The following is a 17,523-nucleotide window of genomic DNA, read 5'->3' on the forward strand; positions in this document are numbered from 1 at the left end:
TTAATGACATTTGTCATTTACCTAGTATCTCAAACCCATTTTCCAATTCTCTCTCTTTTAGAATAGTCCAAGTGTCATTCATGCTCTGTTCCACTTATTTCCTTTAAAGTAAAGCATGTGTCACCTACATATTAAGCCACTATGATTAAAATATGAAGTCTTTTACTTTTTTTTTAAATTTGGATATTATAGGAATAATATCCACGTGTGAATTAGAGTGTGACCGTCAAAGATAATATCATTCCAAACTTGCTCTTCTGTTCTTCTAACTCTCGAAAAGACCCTAGCATTCCTTTCTGTCCATACTTGATATATAATCGCTGCGAAATAGCACGACATTAACTAAAAATGAGCTGCCCTTAGCCTTTTCAATCATTAAATCCTTTATTTCGTGCCAATATATAAGGAAATCCAGCAGCCCCATAACTTTAGCGAACTATCTCCACATTTTAGCAAATTTTAGCAATAAATGGACAATCATCAAACAAATAATTTATAGATTCTTCCTTCCTTGAGCATAAAACGCAGCAAGTACTCGAAATTGATATATACTTACTAATCCAATCCCTAGTCAAAAGACGTACTGTTACGGAAACAAGCCATATGATGAATTGATGACGCGAGATGATCTTGAAGGACCACACCACTTGCACCCACTTTACAACCGCCTCCTCTCTCAGATTACATCCCACACTTCGCTGAATTTTAGTCTTCCGTCCTCTTAGTACATCTGAGAATTCTTAATTGGCTAGTTGGAAATAGCCCTAGGGCTACTTTTGCACAACTTAAAATAAAAACAGTACTCCATAGACCAACATGATGGTTCCCTAAGGAGGCCTCTTCTTCGTTAGCATTTTTAAAATAATGTTCGGCTCAAACCGAATGGTCAAAGCAAGTCAAAGTTATAATCTAGAAGTATTATGCAAATGAGACTATCCTAAGAGATCTTAAACTTCTGAAAACTGCGCGAAACGATCATAAGGGTTTATGTACAAAAAGAACGGGCAAACCTTTAAGTAATTATATATATATTGAGTTTATTTAAACGGAGCCTGAATACTTTATTTTATTAGTGCAACCAAGACAACCATAAATTCAATTAATTGAAAATAATCTGAAATTCCCCCCCAAAAAAGTATGAGTGCAAGTCAACTTTCGTGAAACTAGATACTATTAAGGTGTTCGAGTACTCGTCTCCTGTCCGGAATACATCAAAGAAGTGAGTTCCAATTCCCGTCTCTAATTTCCTTGACCATGGCAGCCATACACTCCCTTTAATTCGAACGTTTCGGAATTCCTCCTTGAGTATGATTTTTTTGGTTTTCGAACCACGAGTCATGCCAAAACAGTGTACCCGACCCGTGCCCCAACCGAATGTCAAATAACGAAGTATTGCTAATTTTTAGTTTTAAAAAACAGATCAAATGTTAGAGGCTAAAGTAAAGTAAAGTAAAATGGTTGTATTGAGAATGAATTTGCTTGCATTTTGGGTTCATGGTATATTGAATACTAAACAGAATTGAATTTTGAATTAGAATAAGTTTTAAATGGCAGTGGCAAAGACCATTTCAATATGTATAACTCATCTTAGACTGCAGGCTATTATATAATGAGGTACATTTTCATTTTCACATTGCAATTTCAAATCTTTCTCCATTTCTTAAATATTATAAACTTAACACATTTATTAAATTATTGAGAACTAAGTTTACATTTCTAAACTATTCAATTAATATTTTGTCCAACCTTCTAATTTCATTTTCGTGTATATATAGGACTAAACTATATTTTTAATTTGTCTTATTATTAAAATATTATTATTTTGTATGTGATTTGTAGTTGTAAATAATTCACGTGTAACAACATTTGCAGATAATATTTCATATATTTTTTTAAGTAATTATGATTTTTTTTAGTAAACATATAATATTAAAAAAATTATTAATAAAGATGTACGAATCAATACAAAATATATAAACAAAAGAGTGTAAAATTAAATGGATATTATTTCCATATATGTTATTTAATATATGCGGATTGAATTTCATCAATTTAGCAAAATAATAATAATAATAATAATTTTATTACAAAATCAATAAAAAAATTCTTTACTTCTTTAACTTTGAGCCTGCAATGAGAAACCCTAATACAAACTTTGAACCAGTGAGAAACCCTAATACAAACTATAGCTGCTGCAGTGAGAAACCTTAATTTATTTTTCTTTCATTGTCCGATCTGTGAAGATGTCGCTGTTGCCTGATGATATTCTACCTGACATTCTTTCTCGGCTGCCTGTTAAGAGTCTACTCCGTTTTAGGTCTAAATTGATTACAATATCACCACCAAATCCTTTTGTATTTTTTCACACTGTGAAACCTATTACTTATTCAAAGTGTGATAAGAAAGTACTCTTGAACATTAATTAAGCCTTATTTGGTATAGTTTAGAACAACAGTCATTTGAGGAAGATAGGGTTCGTGGTATGGATAATTTAACTCAAGTACACAATTGCCTTGAAAGTCTCATCTCTGTCGATGTTCCACCAGCTGCGAGTATCTCATACTAAGAAACATCGAGAAGAAGAAAAAATGAATTTGTGAGTAACACTAGATTAATTTGATTTACAAAAATAGAAAATGAGTTTCTCTTTAATCTCCAGATTTTGGGTTTTGCAGGAACAATTACTTATTAAAGGGTTCAAGTTGGCGCTATAATTCCTACAAGGTTTCTAGATTAATGATTAAATATGTGTATTTATCTCTGTATACTAATTTGCTCATTATGTTTACAATGGTGGATTGGTATAAAGAGAAAGTTTTTGAATCTTGATAATTAAGTTAATATGATTATGTATTATTTGGAAACACTTTTTTGTCGTATTTATTGTACATGGATCCAAATGAGATCACAAAGAGGAGTATTTCAAGAAATGATCATTGTCGTGCTATACAAGTGATCACTTAATTCCCTTTAATATGTCTTTTCACTCACAATTTTAGAATATGAATGGAGAATTACTCTTTGTGGTTTAGACAACATGAAGCAAGATTTGATGAGGGGTTGAGTCTGAACTCAATATTTGTGTTTATCTATGTCACATAAATGAGGTTGAGGTGCTGGAGCGCTGAAGAAAACTGATGAAGAAACAGATGAAATGTTAGTCTAAAGTAAGTAAATGGATGTTTAGTACTTGCTTTTGGATTCATGGTGTATTGCTAATGCATACTGAAAAATGGAATTTTGAATTTCAAGATCTACAACTTATCTTAGATGGGAGATTAATATATCTTCACATTGCAATCTCAATTTTCTTATTTTCTGTTTCTGAAATATTATTAGTTGTTGCTGCTGAAATTAGGGGTGTCTAAACTGAACATTTCTGTAAAAGGCACAAAATTACCACACTAAATGGGACAATGTTTCTATTTCTATTTTCTATCCCACTAGAATCAAGAACCATTTCTTACATTAGTTTGGCTATGCCTATTTGAAAACATTTTTTTTTCTGGATGAGAATTTGGATTCTGATGTGGAGACCCTCATAGTAATGCTTTTTGAAATGATACCCTAGTCATGTTTGGGGCAGTTCCGATTGCTCCTCAATATAAAATCTCTTGATCTCATTTTTTTCAAAAAAAATCTTCTTAGACAAGTTGATTAACCAATATTTTCTTTAGATCTAGTACTGTAACTGGTGTGAAAAAAAAATCAAGTATGCCTATCACCCAGTTTGAGTCAACTCGCCCTGCTAAGTTTCTTGATAGAGGATGAGTAACTCATTTGATTTAGTTAAGTTAATTATTGACCATTTACACTCATGATTTATGAAATTTTTCCTCAAGCATAAGAAGTTCACTATACAATGAGTTCACATTCATCTTGAAGTTGGGTGCATAATCGGCATTCCAATTTTGTTCTATTTTTTATGCTCTTCATTTTAGTGGTCAATTAAAAAGAATTTGGAACCTAGAAAATCTAAAAGGTCTAGGATTAGTAATTTATGTCCCTCCGCAGGTTGCTTAGATTCCTATCTCGTGCGCATGCCAATGGGTTACATCCATATCTTATTCATGATTTTTCACTTTATAGTAATTGTAATTGTATCATTTCCATAGTAGATGCTTGATGATATAGGGTGGTTTCAATCAAATTGTATTTGTTTGAAAATTAAAAATGTATTTTTTTTTTAAATTAAGATTTGTTTCATCAAGATGACCAAAATCTTCATTTTTCAAGTGTTTTTAGTAAAAATATTATATAATTATGATAAAAAAGTTAAGGTAAAATATTGTGTATTCAAATAATCTTAAGTGTTTTCTCCATTTAAGGTGTATCTAAATTCTGGCTTGCCCTAATTCATAGCTCCTATTTGGTCAAATTGCATCAAACCAAGATTAACTTTAGTCTTCATAAGGAAATGTAGAAGTGTGATAACATTGCCATCTTCTTCAACCTAGATCATGATGTTTTCCTTATAAAGTCATTTGCTGTCAAATCTAGTTTTTGTGCCAATGGTTTACATCCATATCTTATTCATGATTTTTCACTTTATCATTATGTTTTACATGCCTATTTTGATTGTATCACTTATATGGTATTTGTAATTGTATCATTTCCATAGTAGATGCTTGATGATATAGGGTGCATAGTTTCAATCAAATTGTATTTGTTTGTAAAATAAAAATGTATTTTTTTTAAATTAAGATTTGTTTCCTCGAGATGACCAAAAACTTCATTTTTCAAGTGTTGTTAGTAAAAATATTATATATTTATGATAAAAAATTAAGGTAAAATATTGTGTATTTCAAATAATCTTAAGTGTCTTCTCCATTTAAGGTGTATCTAAATTCTGGCTTGCCTTAATTCATAACTCCTATTTGGTCAAATTACATCAAAACAAGATTAACTTTAGTCTTCATAAGGAAATGTAGGAGTGTGATAACATTGCCATCTTCTTCTTCGTCTAAGGACAATTATTTATATACAAACTGTGTAGTGAATTCTTAATAACTTTAGTCTCTAAGCTTAAGCTTAAGAGATCACAAATACTATATCTTTCTATCTTAATTATTTTAAGCAAATAATAATTATGCATGTTGCTATGTGTTTTGGACATGTGTAGCTCTTATTTATTTATTTGAACTTCTTCTTCTCTTTTTATTAGAGAAATACAATATTATAGACAAAAAAAAAAGCCCCAAAACAACATAAAGAAAGTAATGCTTTATTTTCATTTAAAGTAATTTGCTGCTTTAACTTGTTTGAAGGGTATATATTGTTTTATGTGATTGAGTGGTTTAGTTTCTTTTAAAAGTTATATTCCTTGAGTGTAGTGTTTTGGTTTGTATTATTATTATTACAAGTATCTGATTTGAAATGCTTATAAACTGTATTGATGTGGTTTGATAGCTATATTCTGGATTATTGTTTTGTTTGTATTATTATTAAAAGTAGTGAATTCAAATGATTATAAAAGTTATTGTTTGTGTCATACTATGAATGGATATAGTCAAATGTTCTATAAAAGTACTTTATCTAATTTTCTTTGCAGCTTTAATTGGATTGCAATTTTATTTTTACATATTTATTTGATGAATATATATAGTTAGATCTATCTGTTGATCAGAAAATTTCTACAGTTTGGTAAGTTAGAATTATTGTTTAGGGAAGGATGTATTGGGACTCTTGATTTATGATTGATAAAAATCAAACTTTTAGAACATTTAAAATTTATGGTTATTTAGTTTTAGGGCTGTAAAACACTATAAAAGATTTGGGATGTTTTATATGTCTGAGCATAAAATCGGACAACTTTAGAGAATCAGATATGCTAGATTTTTAGATATAATGGGACTGATCATATGATGCTCTTTATTTGTGTAATATTTGGACTAAATATGTCGGATTTTCTAGAAAAGCAAGAGAAATGGTGATGTTTTTCAATATATGTTCTTATCTAAAAATGATTTTTACTTGTTCAAACCTGCAATCGGATATACAATGATTGTGGTTACATTTGAAATAATAAAATCTAGCAATGAATCCTTACATACTAAAAATAGTGTTTTCAAATTTCTTCATTTGGTCTTTAAATTGGAATATTGAAGGTTAACTTTCTTCCTTTAGATTATCCTCAAATTTCCACCTTTTATTTTCTAGACTGTATTATAATAAAAGTAAACTTGTTTTCATATGCAAGTAAAAATGACCAACTCTATTATTTTTTATTATCCATTAAATTTTTACTATTTTATTTTACTTTTATTCTCACTTTCCTCAAATTATCTATATATATAAATTTAATTTTATTGTTGGGTATTGGTTGACCCAAGATTTGAGATTGCAATGTGAAAGTAAAAATGTACCATATCATATAATACTCGATACTCGTGATCGGATCAAAACGTACATGAGCATCCCGGATCCTAATTGCCTCATTTACTTGAGAAATAAGGAGTCCATTGAACACCTCTTTTGGAACTGCCATTTCGCCTTCTTGCTTTGGTGCACATTCTCTGCATCAATAGGTCTCCTCAGCTTCCCAAATGAATGGACTGACATCAAAGACCTCGTCATCACCAAGACCAAGGGCAATGACTTCAGCTCCTATACCTTTAAGTGTTTCTTCATCAACATTTTGTTGATCACATTTGGATGGAGAGGAACGTTAGATCCTTCTCACGTGTTTGCAACAATGCAGATACAATCTGGAATAATATCATCACCGACGACAACTCTCTCATCGGAACGTGGATGCGTATTCCATTTGTCATTTGTTATCTGTTGAATTTTATTATTATCCTTCATTTAGTTTGTTTTTACTCTGATTTTCCTTGAACTATGTAATTCATTTTCCCTTTTGTGCCTTTTTATTTAAGTGACGCTACGTCGTCATTCACAAAAAATAAAAATAAAAAAATAGTCTCAATCTAAGAATATACATCTTGAAATAGTCTTTGACACTGTCATTCTAATCTGGACTAATGTAAAAATGACTAATTCTATTATATTTTATTATTTCTTTCATTCTAATCTGTACTAAAGTTATCTATAAAGATTTAATCTTCTTTGGAATTATTTATAGAGTAACAAAGAGTACCTGTGATTAAAAATTCTAAGGTATCATTAATTTTGGTTCATTGATGTGAATCTTGAACAATCAATAATGAAGTAGGCTAGCTAGGTATACTTTAGTGGATAGAGGAAATGATATACAATTTGTCTTCTTCAATTATATACTTAATTTATTGAATTCTAAGGAGTTTGTTTGGATCCTCATCATTAATGTCTTTAGTGTTGTCTCATACAAAATTGCATCATTGGATATTGGCCCACATCAACATCATCCACCACATTTGGCCGCACTGACCATTGATGATTGATTTAATTTATCAATTGACTTTCTACATTTTCTCTAACGAGTTATACCAAAATCTAACTTTTACATGAATTAGGAATTAAGTTGATCCATTTTCTGAAATAATTTTTTTAACACTCATATTATAACCAAGAAAAAAATTATATCAAATAATAATGTTTTGGTGAGAATGAGAAAGAAAAATCTCAATTAATACAAGAAAACAAATTTTAATTCTATTGTGAGCTTCCTCTTTGACTACTCTTATTATGCTTTATAATTCCAATCTGCATTACTGATAATTCTCGAATTCCAGTGATTATATTCATATTGCATCCTCACATGTTTGACTCTAGAATTTACTATTGGTGATAGAAATGTTGCATATGATGTATGTTTGTTAATTGTGTTTACATCTTTCATTTGAGTTAACTTTTACTTTAGTTGAACCAAAACTTATTTGATAAGAAGTTTTGTTTTAGTATTTCAGAAATTTCACATTTACTTGATTTTTCATAATTTTCTAGTTCTTTTTTCTTTCATTCATTGGCTTCAACTTTGTTTGAGTTGCTTCGATATATTTTTATAGTCTTCTTCACTTCCCACCACTATTTTTTATCACTTTAATTTTCTAATTTTGCATTACTTTCATCTATTCTTCATTTTTCCCCTCTGATTCTTCTTTATTTTCATTCTCTAATTCTTCTTCTTTATCTAATTTTTTATATTTTCTTCCCTCTAAATCTTCAATATTTTCATCTTTTACTTCTCTATCTTTAATTTTCTCTAGATGTTTTTCAGTTCTTAATTCTCCAGTTTCATTTTTCTGAGATTTCTTATTTTGTTTCTGAACTACTAAACTTTCTGAATTTCTTGTCTATCTTCATCAATTGTTGAGAATAATAAAAAATTACTAGTAAAACAACCAATTAATGATAATGAGTTGATTTTATAGAATCATAGATATATGTAATATTTTGGAAACTCCTTGTTCCATTGTCTTGAGTCCTCTTTTTGTCATAAAGACTCATTTTTAATTAACAGACTTTAAAAAAAATTAAAGTTTTTTCCTTAAAAGAAATTAACTTACAACTATATTTAAGGCTATTAATAATAAAAATATCATTTATTTAAGTACAAATTTGTTTGAAGTAAAATATTGTATATTTTTAAATATTATAAAATAATAATAGTGTCATTTAAACCAGAGTAAAAAGACTTAAAAATAAATAAAGACAAAATTAAGAAATTAAAATTAAATGTGTAAACTAGTATTCTTTTGAAGGTAGTACCTTTTGAGCCCGTAGTTGAACTTGAATCCCTAGGTATGTCTATGCCTATTTGGTGAGGAGTGTTAATTCTTTTTGTTTCATAGTCCGATCTGTAGAAGATATCTCTGTTGCCGGATGAGATTCTAGCTGACATTCTTTGTCGATTGCCTGTTAAGTGTCTGCTCCGCTCCATTTAAGGTGGGTATCTAAATCCTGGTTTACCCTAATCAGTAGCTCTCATTTCGTTAAATTGCATCTGAGCCAATGTTAGGATCGGGGACGCCCTTGGAGGACCGGGGTGTTTCCGGTTTCAGGAAGGGTGGCCTCTTATAACATGCAACACACTTTGGTGATAGTCCGGTTAGAGACTATGACCGTTCTCAGCACTTCGCAAACTGTCACAGACTTTTGAACCGGGTTCAAGGGCGGAAATGTATGTTTCGTCTGAAGCAACGTATGCGACTTAGTTTGATGAGATTAACAAGGAGTCGGTTAGATGAAGTTTATAGACCGGTTTGATTATGGATTATGTTTAGGTTGGTGATAGTTCGGTTTTTATGAGTAGGTAATCAAGAAATAAAGAAAAAGACACGAGACATGATTTTTTATGGATGTTCGGAGTAAACCCTCCTACGTCACCCCTTCTTCTCAGGTTATGAGAAGGAACTACACTAACTTTCAAAGTTACAACACTTACAATGTCGGTCGAGCCCAACTCGCTACTCGCCGGTTACACCAACTCACTCTTGATGTAATACACAAATACAACACAAACATACACAAACAAAACTTCCGGTTAATGACACAACGGTTTTAGATCGCGCGTAAGATTTCTTTATCTCTCTAAGATTTTCGTAACTTGTGTCGCCATTAATGAGGTCGTTTCGTCTTCCTTTTATAGTAAGGCTGATCCCAACGGTCACTTTCTTCTCTCACCGTGGGATTGGTTAATCCAGCGTCATGCCGGTGCAGGGAGGTTGCTTGCACGTTTCACCTTCCTCAACACTTGACAAGCATGCAGACACTCCTCAGGTAAAGATGACGTTGCCAGTTTGCAGATTCGGACACGTGTCAGGCATGCACCTTCCGGCTGTCGAAGTCGGATCAGTAAATCATCATTGTTTTCCTCGCATGCTTCTGATCGGATCTTATCTTCGTTTATCCCTTCGAGACACGTCTATTTCATCATATTACGGCATCTCTGCAGATTGTAGTTTCCGATTGTTTCTTACACAGTATAGTCCGGCTGGAATGTAAACTTGTCTTTGCTGGCCGGTCTCTTGAGAGAGTTAAAACCGGTTCCTCTGATCTTGACTTGATCACTTGGAACTGAATTTCTTTGAAGTGTTCTTCAGCCGGTTTATGAGGCTCCAGCCAGTTTATACAATTCGATATGTTCCTGCACATAGAAGTTAATAGTTGTTTAGTTTTTCTGGCCGGTTCCAAAAATTAACTTTACTTAATTTTTCTATCAATTTCTCTCTTTTTGATTATTTAGAATAAATATTCAAAAATTGTAATGTATGGCCGGTTTGAAAATTAACTTACTTAATTTTTCTATCAGCCAATCAGTTCAAACCAAGAACAACCTCCATATTTTTATGTGGAAAGACAATCTTTATCGGGTGGATTTTGATCCCTCAATGAAGGCTTTCCAAAAAAAACATTATAATAAGATAGTTCATTTACGTTTTTGCTTTCAAAATCATTCTAAGTCTTTCTAGAATGATCTCTTAAACTTGTGATTTTTCCCGTTTTTGGGAATTTTTAATGAAATGACGCTAAGTCGTTTTTCAAAAAAAAAATTCAGTTAATTTATAATTCCTCATTTTTTTCCTCTTTCTCTAGTCGTCCACCTTTCCGACCTTTGTGGTCCTTTAGTTGCCCACTTCATCTCTAATTTAAGAATATCAAAATTCTTCAAATATCTAGCTATTTCACTAGTAATATCACCACTGTCATCAACACCTCTTCACTGCCATATATTGTCGTCGTCAACATTATTTTAATTCCGTCGTTCAATTGCCGAATATTGAAGGTATTATTTTTTATAATTTAAGTTGATAAGATATATTTAACAACTTATTTATTTTGTTAACTCTTTTAAGATTTTTTTTTATCTTATAAGTAGATAATGTTCAATATTTGGTTTGAACCGAATATCCGACCGAATTTAAACTGAATTCGAATAAACCGAATTCGAATTTATTTAAATCGGTTCAGTTTCCGAATTTGCTTAAAAATATAAAAAATTTGAAAAATTCAAACTAAAAACTCGAGTTGACTCGAAAACCGCACCGATGAACACCTCTACTCCTGATCGATTAAAAAATGGTATAACATTTCTTCTTCTTTTTTCTCTTTTACATTTATTTTATTTCTAATTTTTCATTGTTATATTTTTTTTTTAAAATTATGTATATATTATTTTATTATTGGACAATTTTCATAGAAGATATCTGATAATATAATGATGGTTTTGAAAATTATATTTTTACAAACACATAACTTCCCAAATAAAAAAAAAATTAAGGTTTATTCCTTAAAAGAAATTAACTTAAATTATATTTATAGCCATTAATAATCAAAATATTGTATACTTTTAAATATTATAAAATAATAAAAGATGTCATTTGAACAAGAGTGAAAAGACATAAATAAATAAATAAATAATTAAAAAAAAATTAAAAATCAAAATTGGGCAAATTAAAACTAAATATGTGTAAACTAGTATTCTTTTGAAGGTCGTAACTTTTGAGCCGCAATTGAACTTGAAACCCTAGTTATGCGAATGCCTATTTGGTGAGGAGTCTCCGTAGAAGATATCTCTGTTGCCGGATGAGTGTCCGTTTAAGGTTGCCGGATGAGTGTCTGCTCCGTTTAAGGTGTGTATCTAAATCCTGACTTTCTCTAATCAGTAGTGAGAAACCCTAATACAAACTATAGCTACTACAGTGAGAAGCCCTAGTACAAGCTATAGCTGATGTAGTGAGAAACCCTAATATAAACTACAGTTGTTCATCCCTACTTTTATTGTCCAATCTGTAGAAGATGTCGCTGTTACCGGATGAGATTCTAGCTGACATTCTTTGTCGGTTGCCTGTCAAGTGTCTGCTCCGTTTAAGGTGTGTATCTAAATCATGGCTTTCCTTAATCAGTAGCTCCCATTTTGTTAAATTGCATCTGAGCCAATCAGTTCAAACCAAAAACAACCTCCGTATTTTTATGTGGAAAGACAATATTTATCGGGTGGATTTTGATCCCCTTAAAGAAGGATTTCTTCCACCAGTGGCGGTCGATTACCTTCCATTGAGTTGTCCTGTGATGTCTTTGATTATGGAAATGCGCTTTGCGGATTATGATTATGATGGTGGAATTTTGCTCAGCGGGTCCTGTGATGGCTTACTCTGCCTGTCAAATGCCATTTCCATTAACACTGTCTTATTATGGAATCCATCAACGAGAAAATCTATAAAATTGCCTTACCCATTTGTTGATTTCCGAGATAAGTATGACATTTTCTACAACTGTATTTATCGATTCGGCTACGATAACACCAACGATGATTACAAGGTTGTGAGAATTGTGTTTATTTCAAACATTTTTAGAGTAGGCATTTGTACCGATTATGAGTTGAATGTTTATAGTTTGAAATCAAATTTGTGGCATACGTCAGAGACGTTTCCTCACCGTCCGAAGTTGGAGAGCTTCGGAGATTCAATAGTTAGTGGAGCTCTGCACTGGATCTCGTCTGTGGAATCGGATACAGAAAAGAAAATCTTGATTGTTGCCTTTGATCTTGGGACAGAGAAATACCGAGTAATTCCACCGCCAGAGTTTGTTGGACCTCATTTCCGTTTAAATTTGGATAATTTAGGTGGATGCCTTTCGCTAAGTTGTCATTACGAGTCATCGTTTGTGGATGTATTTTTGCTGAAGGAATATGGACGGGAAAATGAATATTGGTCGAAATTGATTACAATATCACCAACAAATCATTTTATATCTTTTCATACAGTGAAACCTATTATTTATTCAAAATGTGGTAAGAAAGTACTCTTGAACATTGATTTTCTAAGCTTTATTTGGTATAATTTAGAACAACAGTCATTCAAGGAAATTAGGGATCATGGTATGGAAGATTTATCAGAAGTAAACATTTGCCTTGAAAGTTTACTCTCTGTTGATGTTCCTCCAGCTGTGTGTATCTAATACTAAAAATCATCAAGAAGAAGAGAAAATGAATCTGTGAGTAAACTAAATTAATTTGATTTACAAATAGAAAATGAGTTTCTCTTTAATCTCCAGATTATGGTTTTTGTAGGAACAATTATTTATCAAAGTGGTTCAAGTTGGTGCTATAATTCCTACAAGGTATCTAGATTAATAATCTAATATATATGTATTCTATACTATTTTGCTCATTATCCCTACAATAGTGGATTAGTATAAAGAGTAAGTTTTTGAATTTTGATGATTAAGCTAATATGATTATGTATTATTTGTAAGCACATTTTTTGTCGTATTTATCGTATATTTACCACGTGGATTCAGATGAGATCCATAAAAAGAAGTATTTCCAAATATGACCATTGTCGTGCTTTACAACCACTTAATTCCCTTTAACATGTCTTTATGCTCGCGATTTTAGTATATTTAGAACTTTTTGCGGGTCAAACAACATTAAGCAAGATTTGATGAGGGGTTGAGTCTGAATTCAATATTTGTGTTTTTTTCTGTCACAGAAAAGGGTGGAAGATGTTGAGTGCTGCAGAAAATTGATGAAGAAACAACTCAAATGTTAGAGGCTGTAAAGTAAAGTAAAGTTAAGTAAATGGCTGCTTAATGCTTGCTTTTGGATTCATGGTGTATTGTTATTGCATACTAAATACATTGGAATTTTGAATTAGAATAAGTTTGAATGGCAGTGGCAAAGACCATTTCAAGATCTATAACTCATATTAGATTGGAGATTATTATATCTTATGGTACATTTTCATTTTCACATTGCAATTTCAATACTCCATTTCTGAAATATTATTAGCTGTTGCAGCCAGAAGTTAGGTTTGTATAAACTGGTCATCTCCTTAAAAGGCACCAAACCAAATGGAGAGAAAACTTATTTTTCTATTTTCTATCCTACTTGAATCAAGAGGCGTTTCTCCATTAGTTTGAATTGGACTATTTGAAAACATATTCTTTTTCTTGATGAGAATTTGGATTCCAATGTTGGAATCTATGTCTCATTAAGTTTTGTCTATAAATTCTATTTGATGTAGATTTACATCATATATTTGAAAAAAAAAACTTTTCAAATCTACATTTGATCTTTAAACTGGAATATTTAATGTTAATTTTCTTCCATTATTATGCGACGTTTTGTTGACCGGTGAATAATGAAAAAAAATTTCATTTCAAGCTTGAGTTTAAAATTTAAAGATTGTTCTATTAGTATATTTTTTAAATGAAATATTATTATATTGCAAATTTATGAAAAAAAATTCAAACCTTAGCCAATTGTGAAAATATAAGAGGTAAAAATTTACAAAAGATGCCTTCCTGATAAAGGGTTTCTTTTATAAAATTGTCCAGAATCCAATCGGTTATGGTCGTTAGTGGCTATGGGAAGATATGGATTGAGACAATTTAAAAAGTGAGCTTTATAAGATAGATGTGATTAATAATTTCAACTGGCTTAGGTGAGATCAGGTAAGAACTTGGACTCGACGGGTGATCTCATTGCTATTTTTTCTCGATGATTTTACATTTTTATTTCCCTCATTTTACATTTGTCGTTACTTTAACAACACAACTTTAATGGATCATTTAAAAAAAAAAAAAGGAAATGAGGAGGCAGTGGAGTGATGCAGAGAATTGAATTGAATGGATGAAGAAATGGATAATAGATTTGGCAATGAATATTGAAAATCTTTAAATAATTGTATACTAAAAATAGTGTTTTCAATTTCTTCATTTGGACTTTAAATTGGAATATTGAAGGTTAAGTCTCTTCTTTAGATTATCCTCAAATTTCCACTTTTTATTTTCTCGTCTGTATTGTACTAAAAGTAAAGTTTTTTCATATGTAAGGAAAAAAATGACTAATTCTATTATTTTTTATTATTTTACTTTTATTCTAACTTTTACTAAAGTTATATATATATATATATATATATTCAATCTTCTTTGGAATTATTTATAGTAACAAACTGTACCATTGTGATTAAAAATTCTAAGGTATCATTAATTTTGGTTTCTTGATGTGTATCTTGAACAATCTATATAATGATGTGGGCTAGCTAGGTATCATTAATTTTGGTTCATTGATGTGAATCTTGAACAATTAATAATGAAGTAGGATAGCTAGGTATACTTTAGTGGATAGAGGAAATGATATACAATTTTTCTTCTTCAATTATATACTTAATTTATTGAATTCTAAGGAGTTTGTCTTATAATATTGCATCATCTTTGGATCATCGTCATCCTGAAGTGTTGTTACGATACAATTTTTCTTTTTCATGTATATACTTAATTTATTCAACTCTAAGTAGTTTGTCGTATTCGCATCTTGTTGGATCCTCATCATTAATGTATTGAGCGTTGTCTCATACAAAACTGCATAATTGGATATTGACCCACATCAACATCATCCACCACATTTGTCATTGATGATTTATTTTATTTCTTAATTGACTTTCTACATTTTCTCTAACTTAAATTTAAAAAAAATCTTTATGTGAATATATTTTAATATCTCCAATAGAATTGGAATATAAAGTTAGTAATTATTAAAACACAATATAAATATTTTTATTAATCCACCAAAATAACTAAAGTAAAAAGAGTTGTATTTACAAAACTATTCTCAAGTACCTTAAAATGAAACTTAACCAAAAACTTTCTAAATATATAAATAACAAGTTGCTCTATCATTTACCTTTTTTACTATTCCATCATACAAGTACTCCAACAGCTATAAATAGCAAAGTTTCTTTATCATTTCATTGTCATCGCTACTACTAGCAAAGGGAATAACACTACTTCCCATTTTCAAATCCATAGTCTTAGATGATGAATAACAATTCATTCGAACAATCATTAATGTTCGGATGAATTGTCTCACCCATATCATTTTAGGTCTTATGATGATGAATAACAATTCATTCAAATAATCACCCTAAGAACTCAAAGATCTAAGTGTTGTAAGTGAATGATCGGATGAATTGTTATATAGCATCTTGAATTTTAGTGGTCTCACCCATCTCATTCTACGTCTTATGATGATGAGATATAATTATTTATTTCAACATATTCATTCAGTAACATCTCATAGCACTCAATGATCTAAGTGTTGAAGGTGAATGTTTGGATGAATTGTTATGCAGAATCTCGAATCTTAGTGGTCTCACCCATCTCATTCTAGGTCTTATGGATGAAGTGTTTTATTTCCAGATGTATTAATGTTTGATTATGATGCTGATGAGATATCATTGTTTCTTTCAACACATGGTTTGCATTATATATCATTCAACATATTCATTAGGTAACATATATGTTATATAATCTTTTGCATCAGAAAAATTCAGGCATCTTTTTGTCCTAGACAATGAGGAAGTTATTATAAAGTTATTGTTTATCCCAGAAAACCTGGAGCGGGAAATTTGATGAAATGGCCCTCATAACACCCTTAATTCCAAAAAAGGCCCGCGCCTCATAAAGATATTTGCGGAATAATAACCACCCCAAAACCTCTATAAACGAGAGCTATCTTGTAATGAGAGTATTAGTTTATGTGTCAGGTATATGGACGAAGAAGACCAAGAAAATGCACAAACTGAAATCTCGGGCATTTCAATATTTTCATCGATGGAAGACCAATCTAACGGAAAAATATACAACTTGGATTATAGCGATCGAGTGACAGCTCATTCATACATTTTGAAAAATTGCCCTGAAGTAGAACCTTTTTACATATAAAATTCTATGTTGCTGTTATTAATTAGCATTAAAGAGTATGCTATTTAATATTCGATCTATTTACAGAGATTATATGCAGTATTGCAATAACAACGAGTCCCGTGGAGAAACGTTTGTCGCTTATTTCAAACATAGAGTGAGTAAATTATAAACCATATCTCCTAACTCTTTATATTTATTTTAACGACTACATTTCAGGTATATATATAAGTCGCTCAATTAGCAGAAATTAACGACATATTATGAGACCTCAAGATCTTAAGAGAATGTCCAAGTATGTACTCGTCTATGTATGTTTGGTGTGAAGTGAACGGATACAAATTATGTACAGAAAAACACGACGAAGGTTTGACCACTCAAAATAGTGGGGTGGTTGTTGAAGGGTACAACGGGTCTGAAACTATGTCATACTACGGAGTTTTAACGGATATAATCTAAGTACAATACTTTTCTCACAAACGAGTTGTTTTATTCAAGTGTAAGTGGTTTGATACACACTTGGGGGAACTAGGAGTGAAAGTGGATAAATTTAGCTTCGTAAGTATAAATGTAAACCGAATTTTACAAACCTAAAGTCAAGACCCGTATATATTGGCAAGTCAAGCAAAACAAGTATTCTACGAACCTAATATGTCAGCCCGACCCGGTTGGAAGATTGTGACAAAAATAAAACTGCGGTTTACAAATATATAGTTCAGATTAATTAATTAGGTAGATTTATATTTTTTACTTTATATTCATTTTTATTACTACTTTATTTCAATTATTTGCTCATTTATTAATGGTATGCATTAAAAATGTCTAAAGGTAGTAAAGAACCTTGGTGGAGTATGAGGAAAACACCCAATAAACGGTCTAAGTCGTATCAGAACCTACTTATACAATCAGAAAACTTAAGGCTCTGAGAATCGTCTT

The 17,523-nt window shown here is 30.9% G+C and overlaps 1 protein-coding gene across 1 annotated transcript; it reads left to right on the forward strand.

The window, feature by feature from the left end:
* Nucleotides 1-11,679: 11,679 nt before the first annotated feature.
* Nucleotides 11,680-12,840, forward strand: LOC124942965 (F-box protein CPR1-like). Its single transcript, XM_047483532.1, has one exon. The coding sequence runs from the start codon at nucleotides 11,680-11,682 to the stop codon at nucleotides 12,838-12,840; it is 1,161 nt and encodes a 386-aa protein (XP_047339488.1).
* The last annotated feature ends 4,683 nt before the right edge of the window (nucleotides 12,841-17,523 follow it).

Source organism: Impatiens glandulifera, chromosome 6, assembly GCF_907164915.1.
Source record: "Impatiens glandulifera chromosome 6, dImpGla2.1, whole genome shotgun sequence".
Lineage (NCBI taxonomy): Eukaryota > Viridiplantae > Streptophyta > Magnoliopsida > Ericales > Balsaminaceae > Impatiens > Impatiens glandulifera.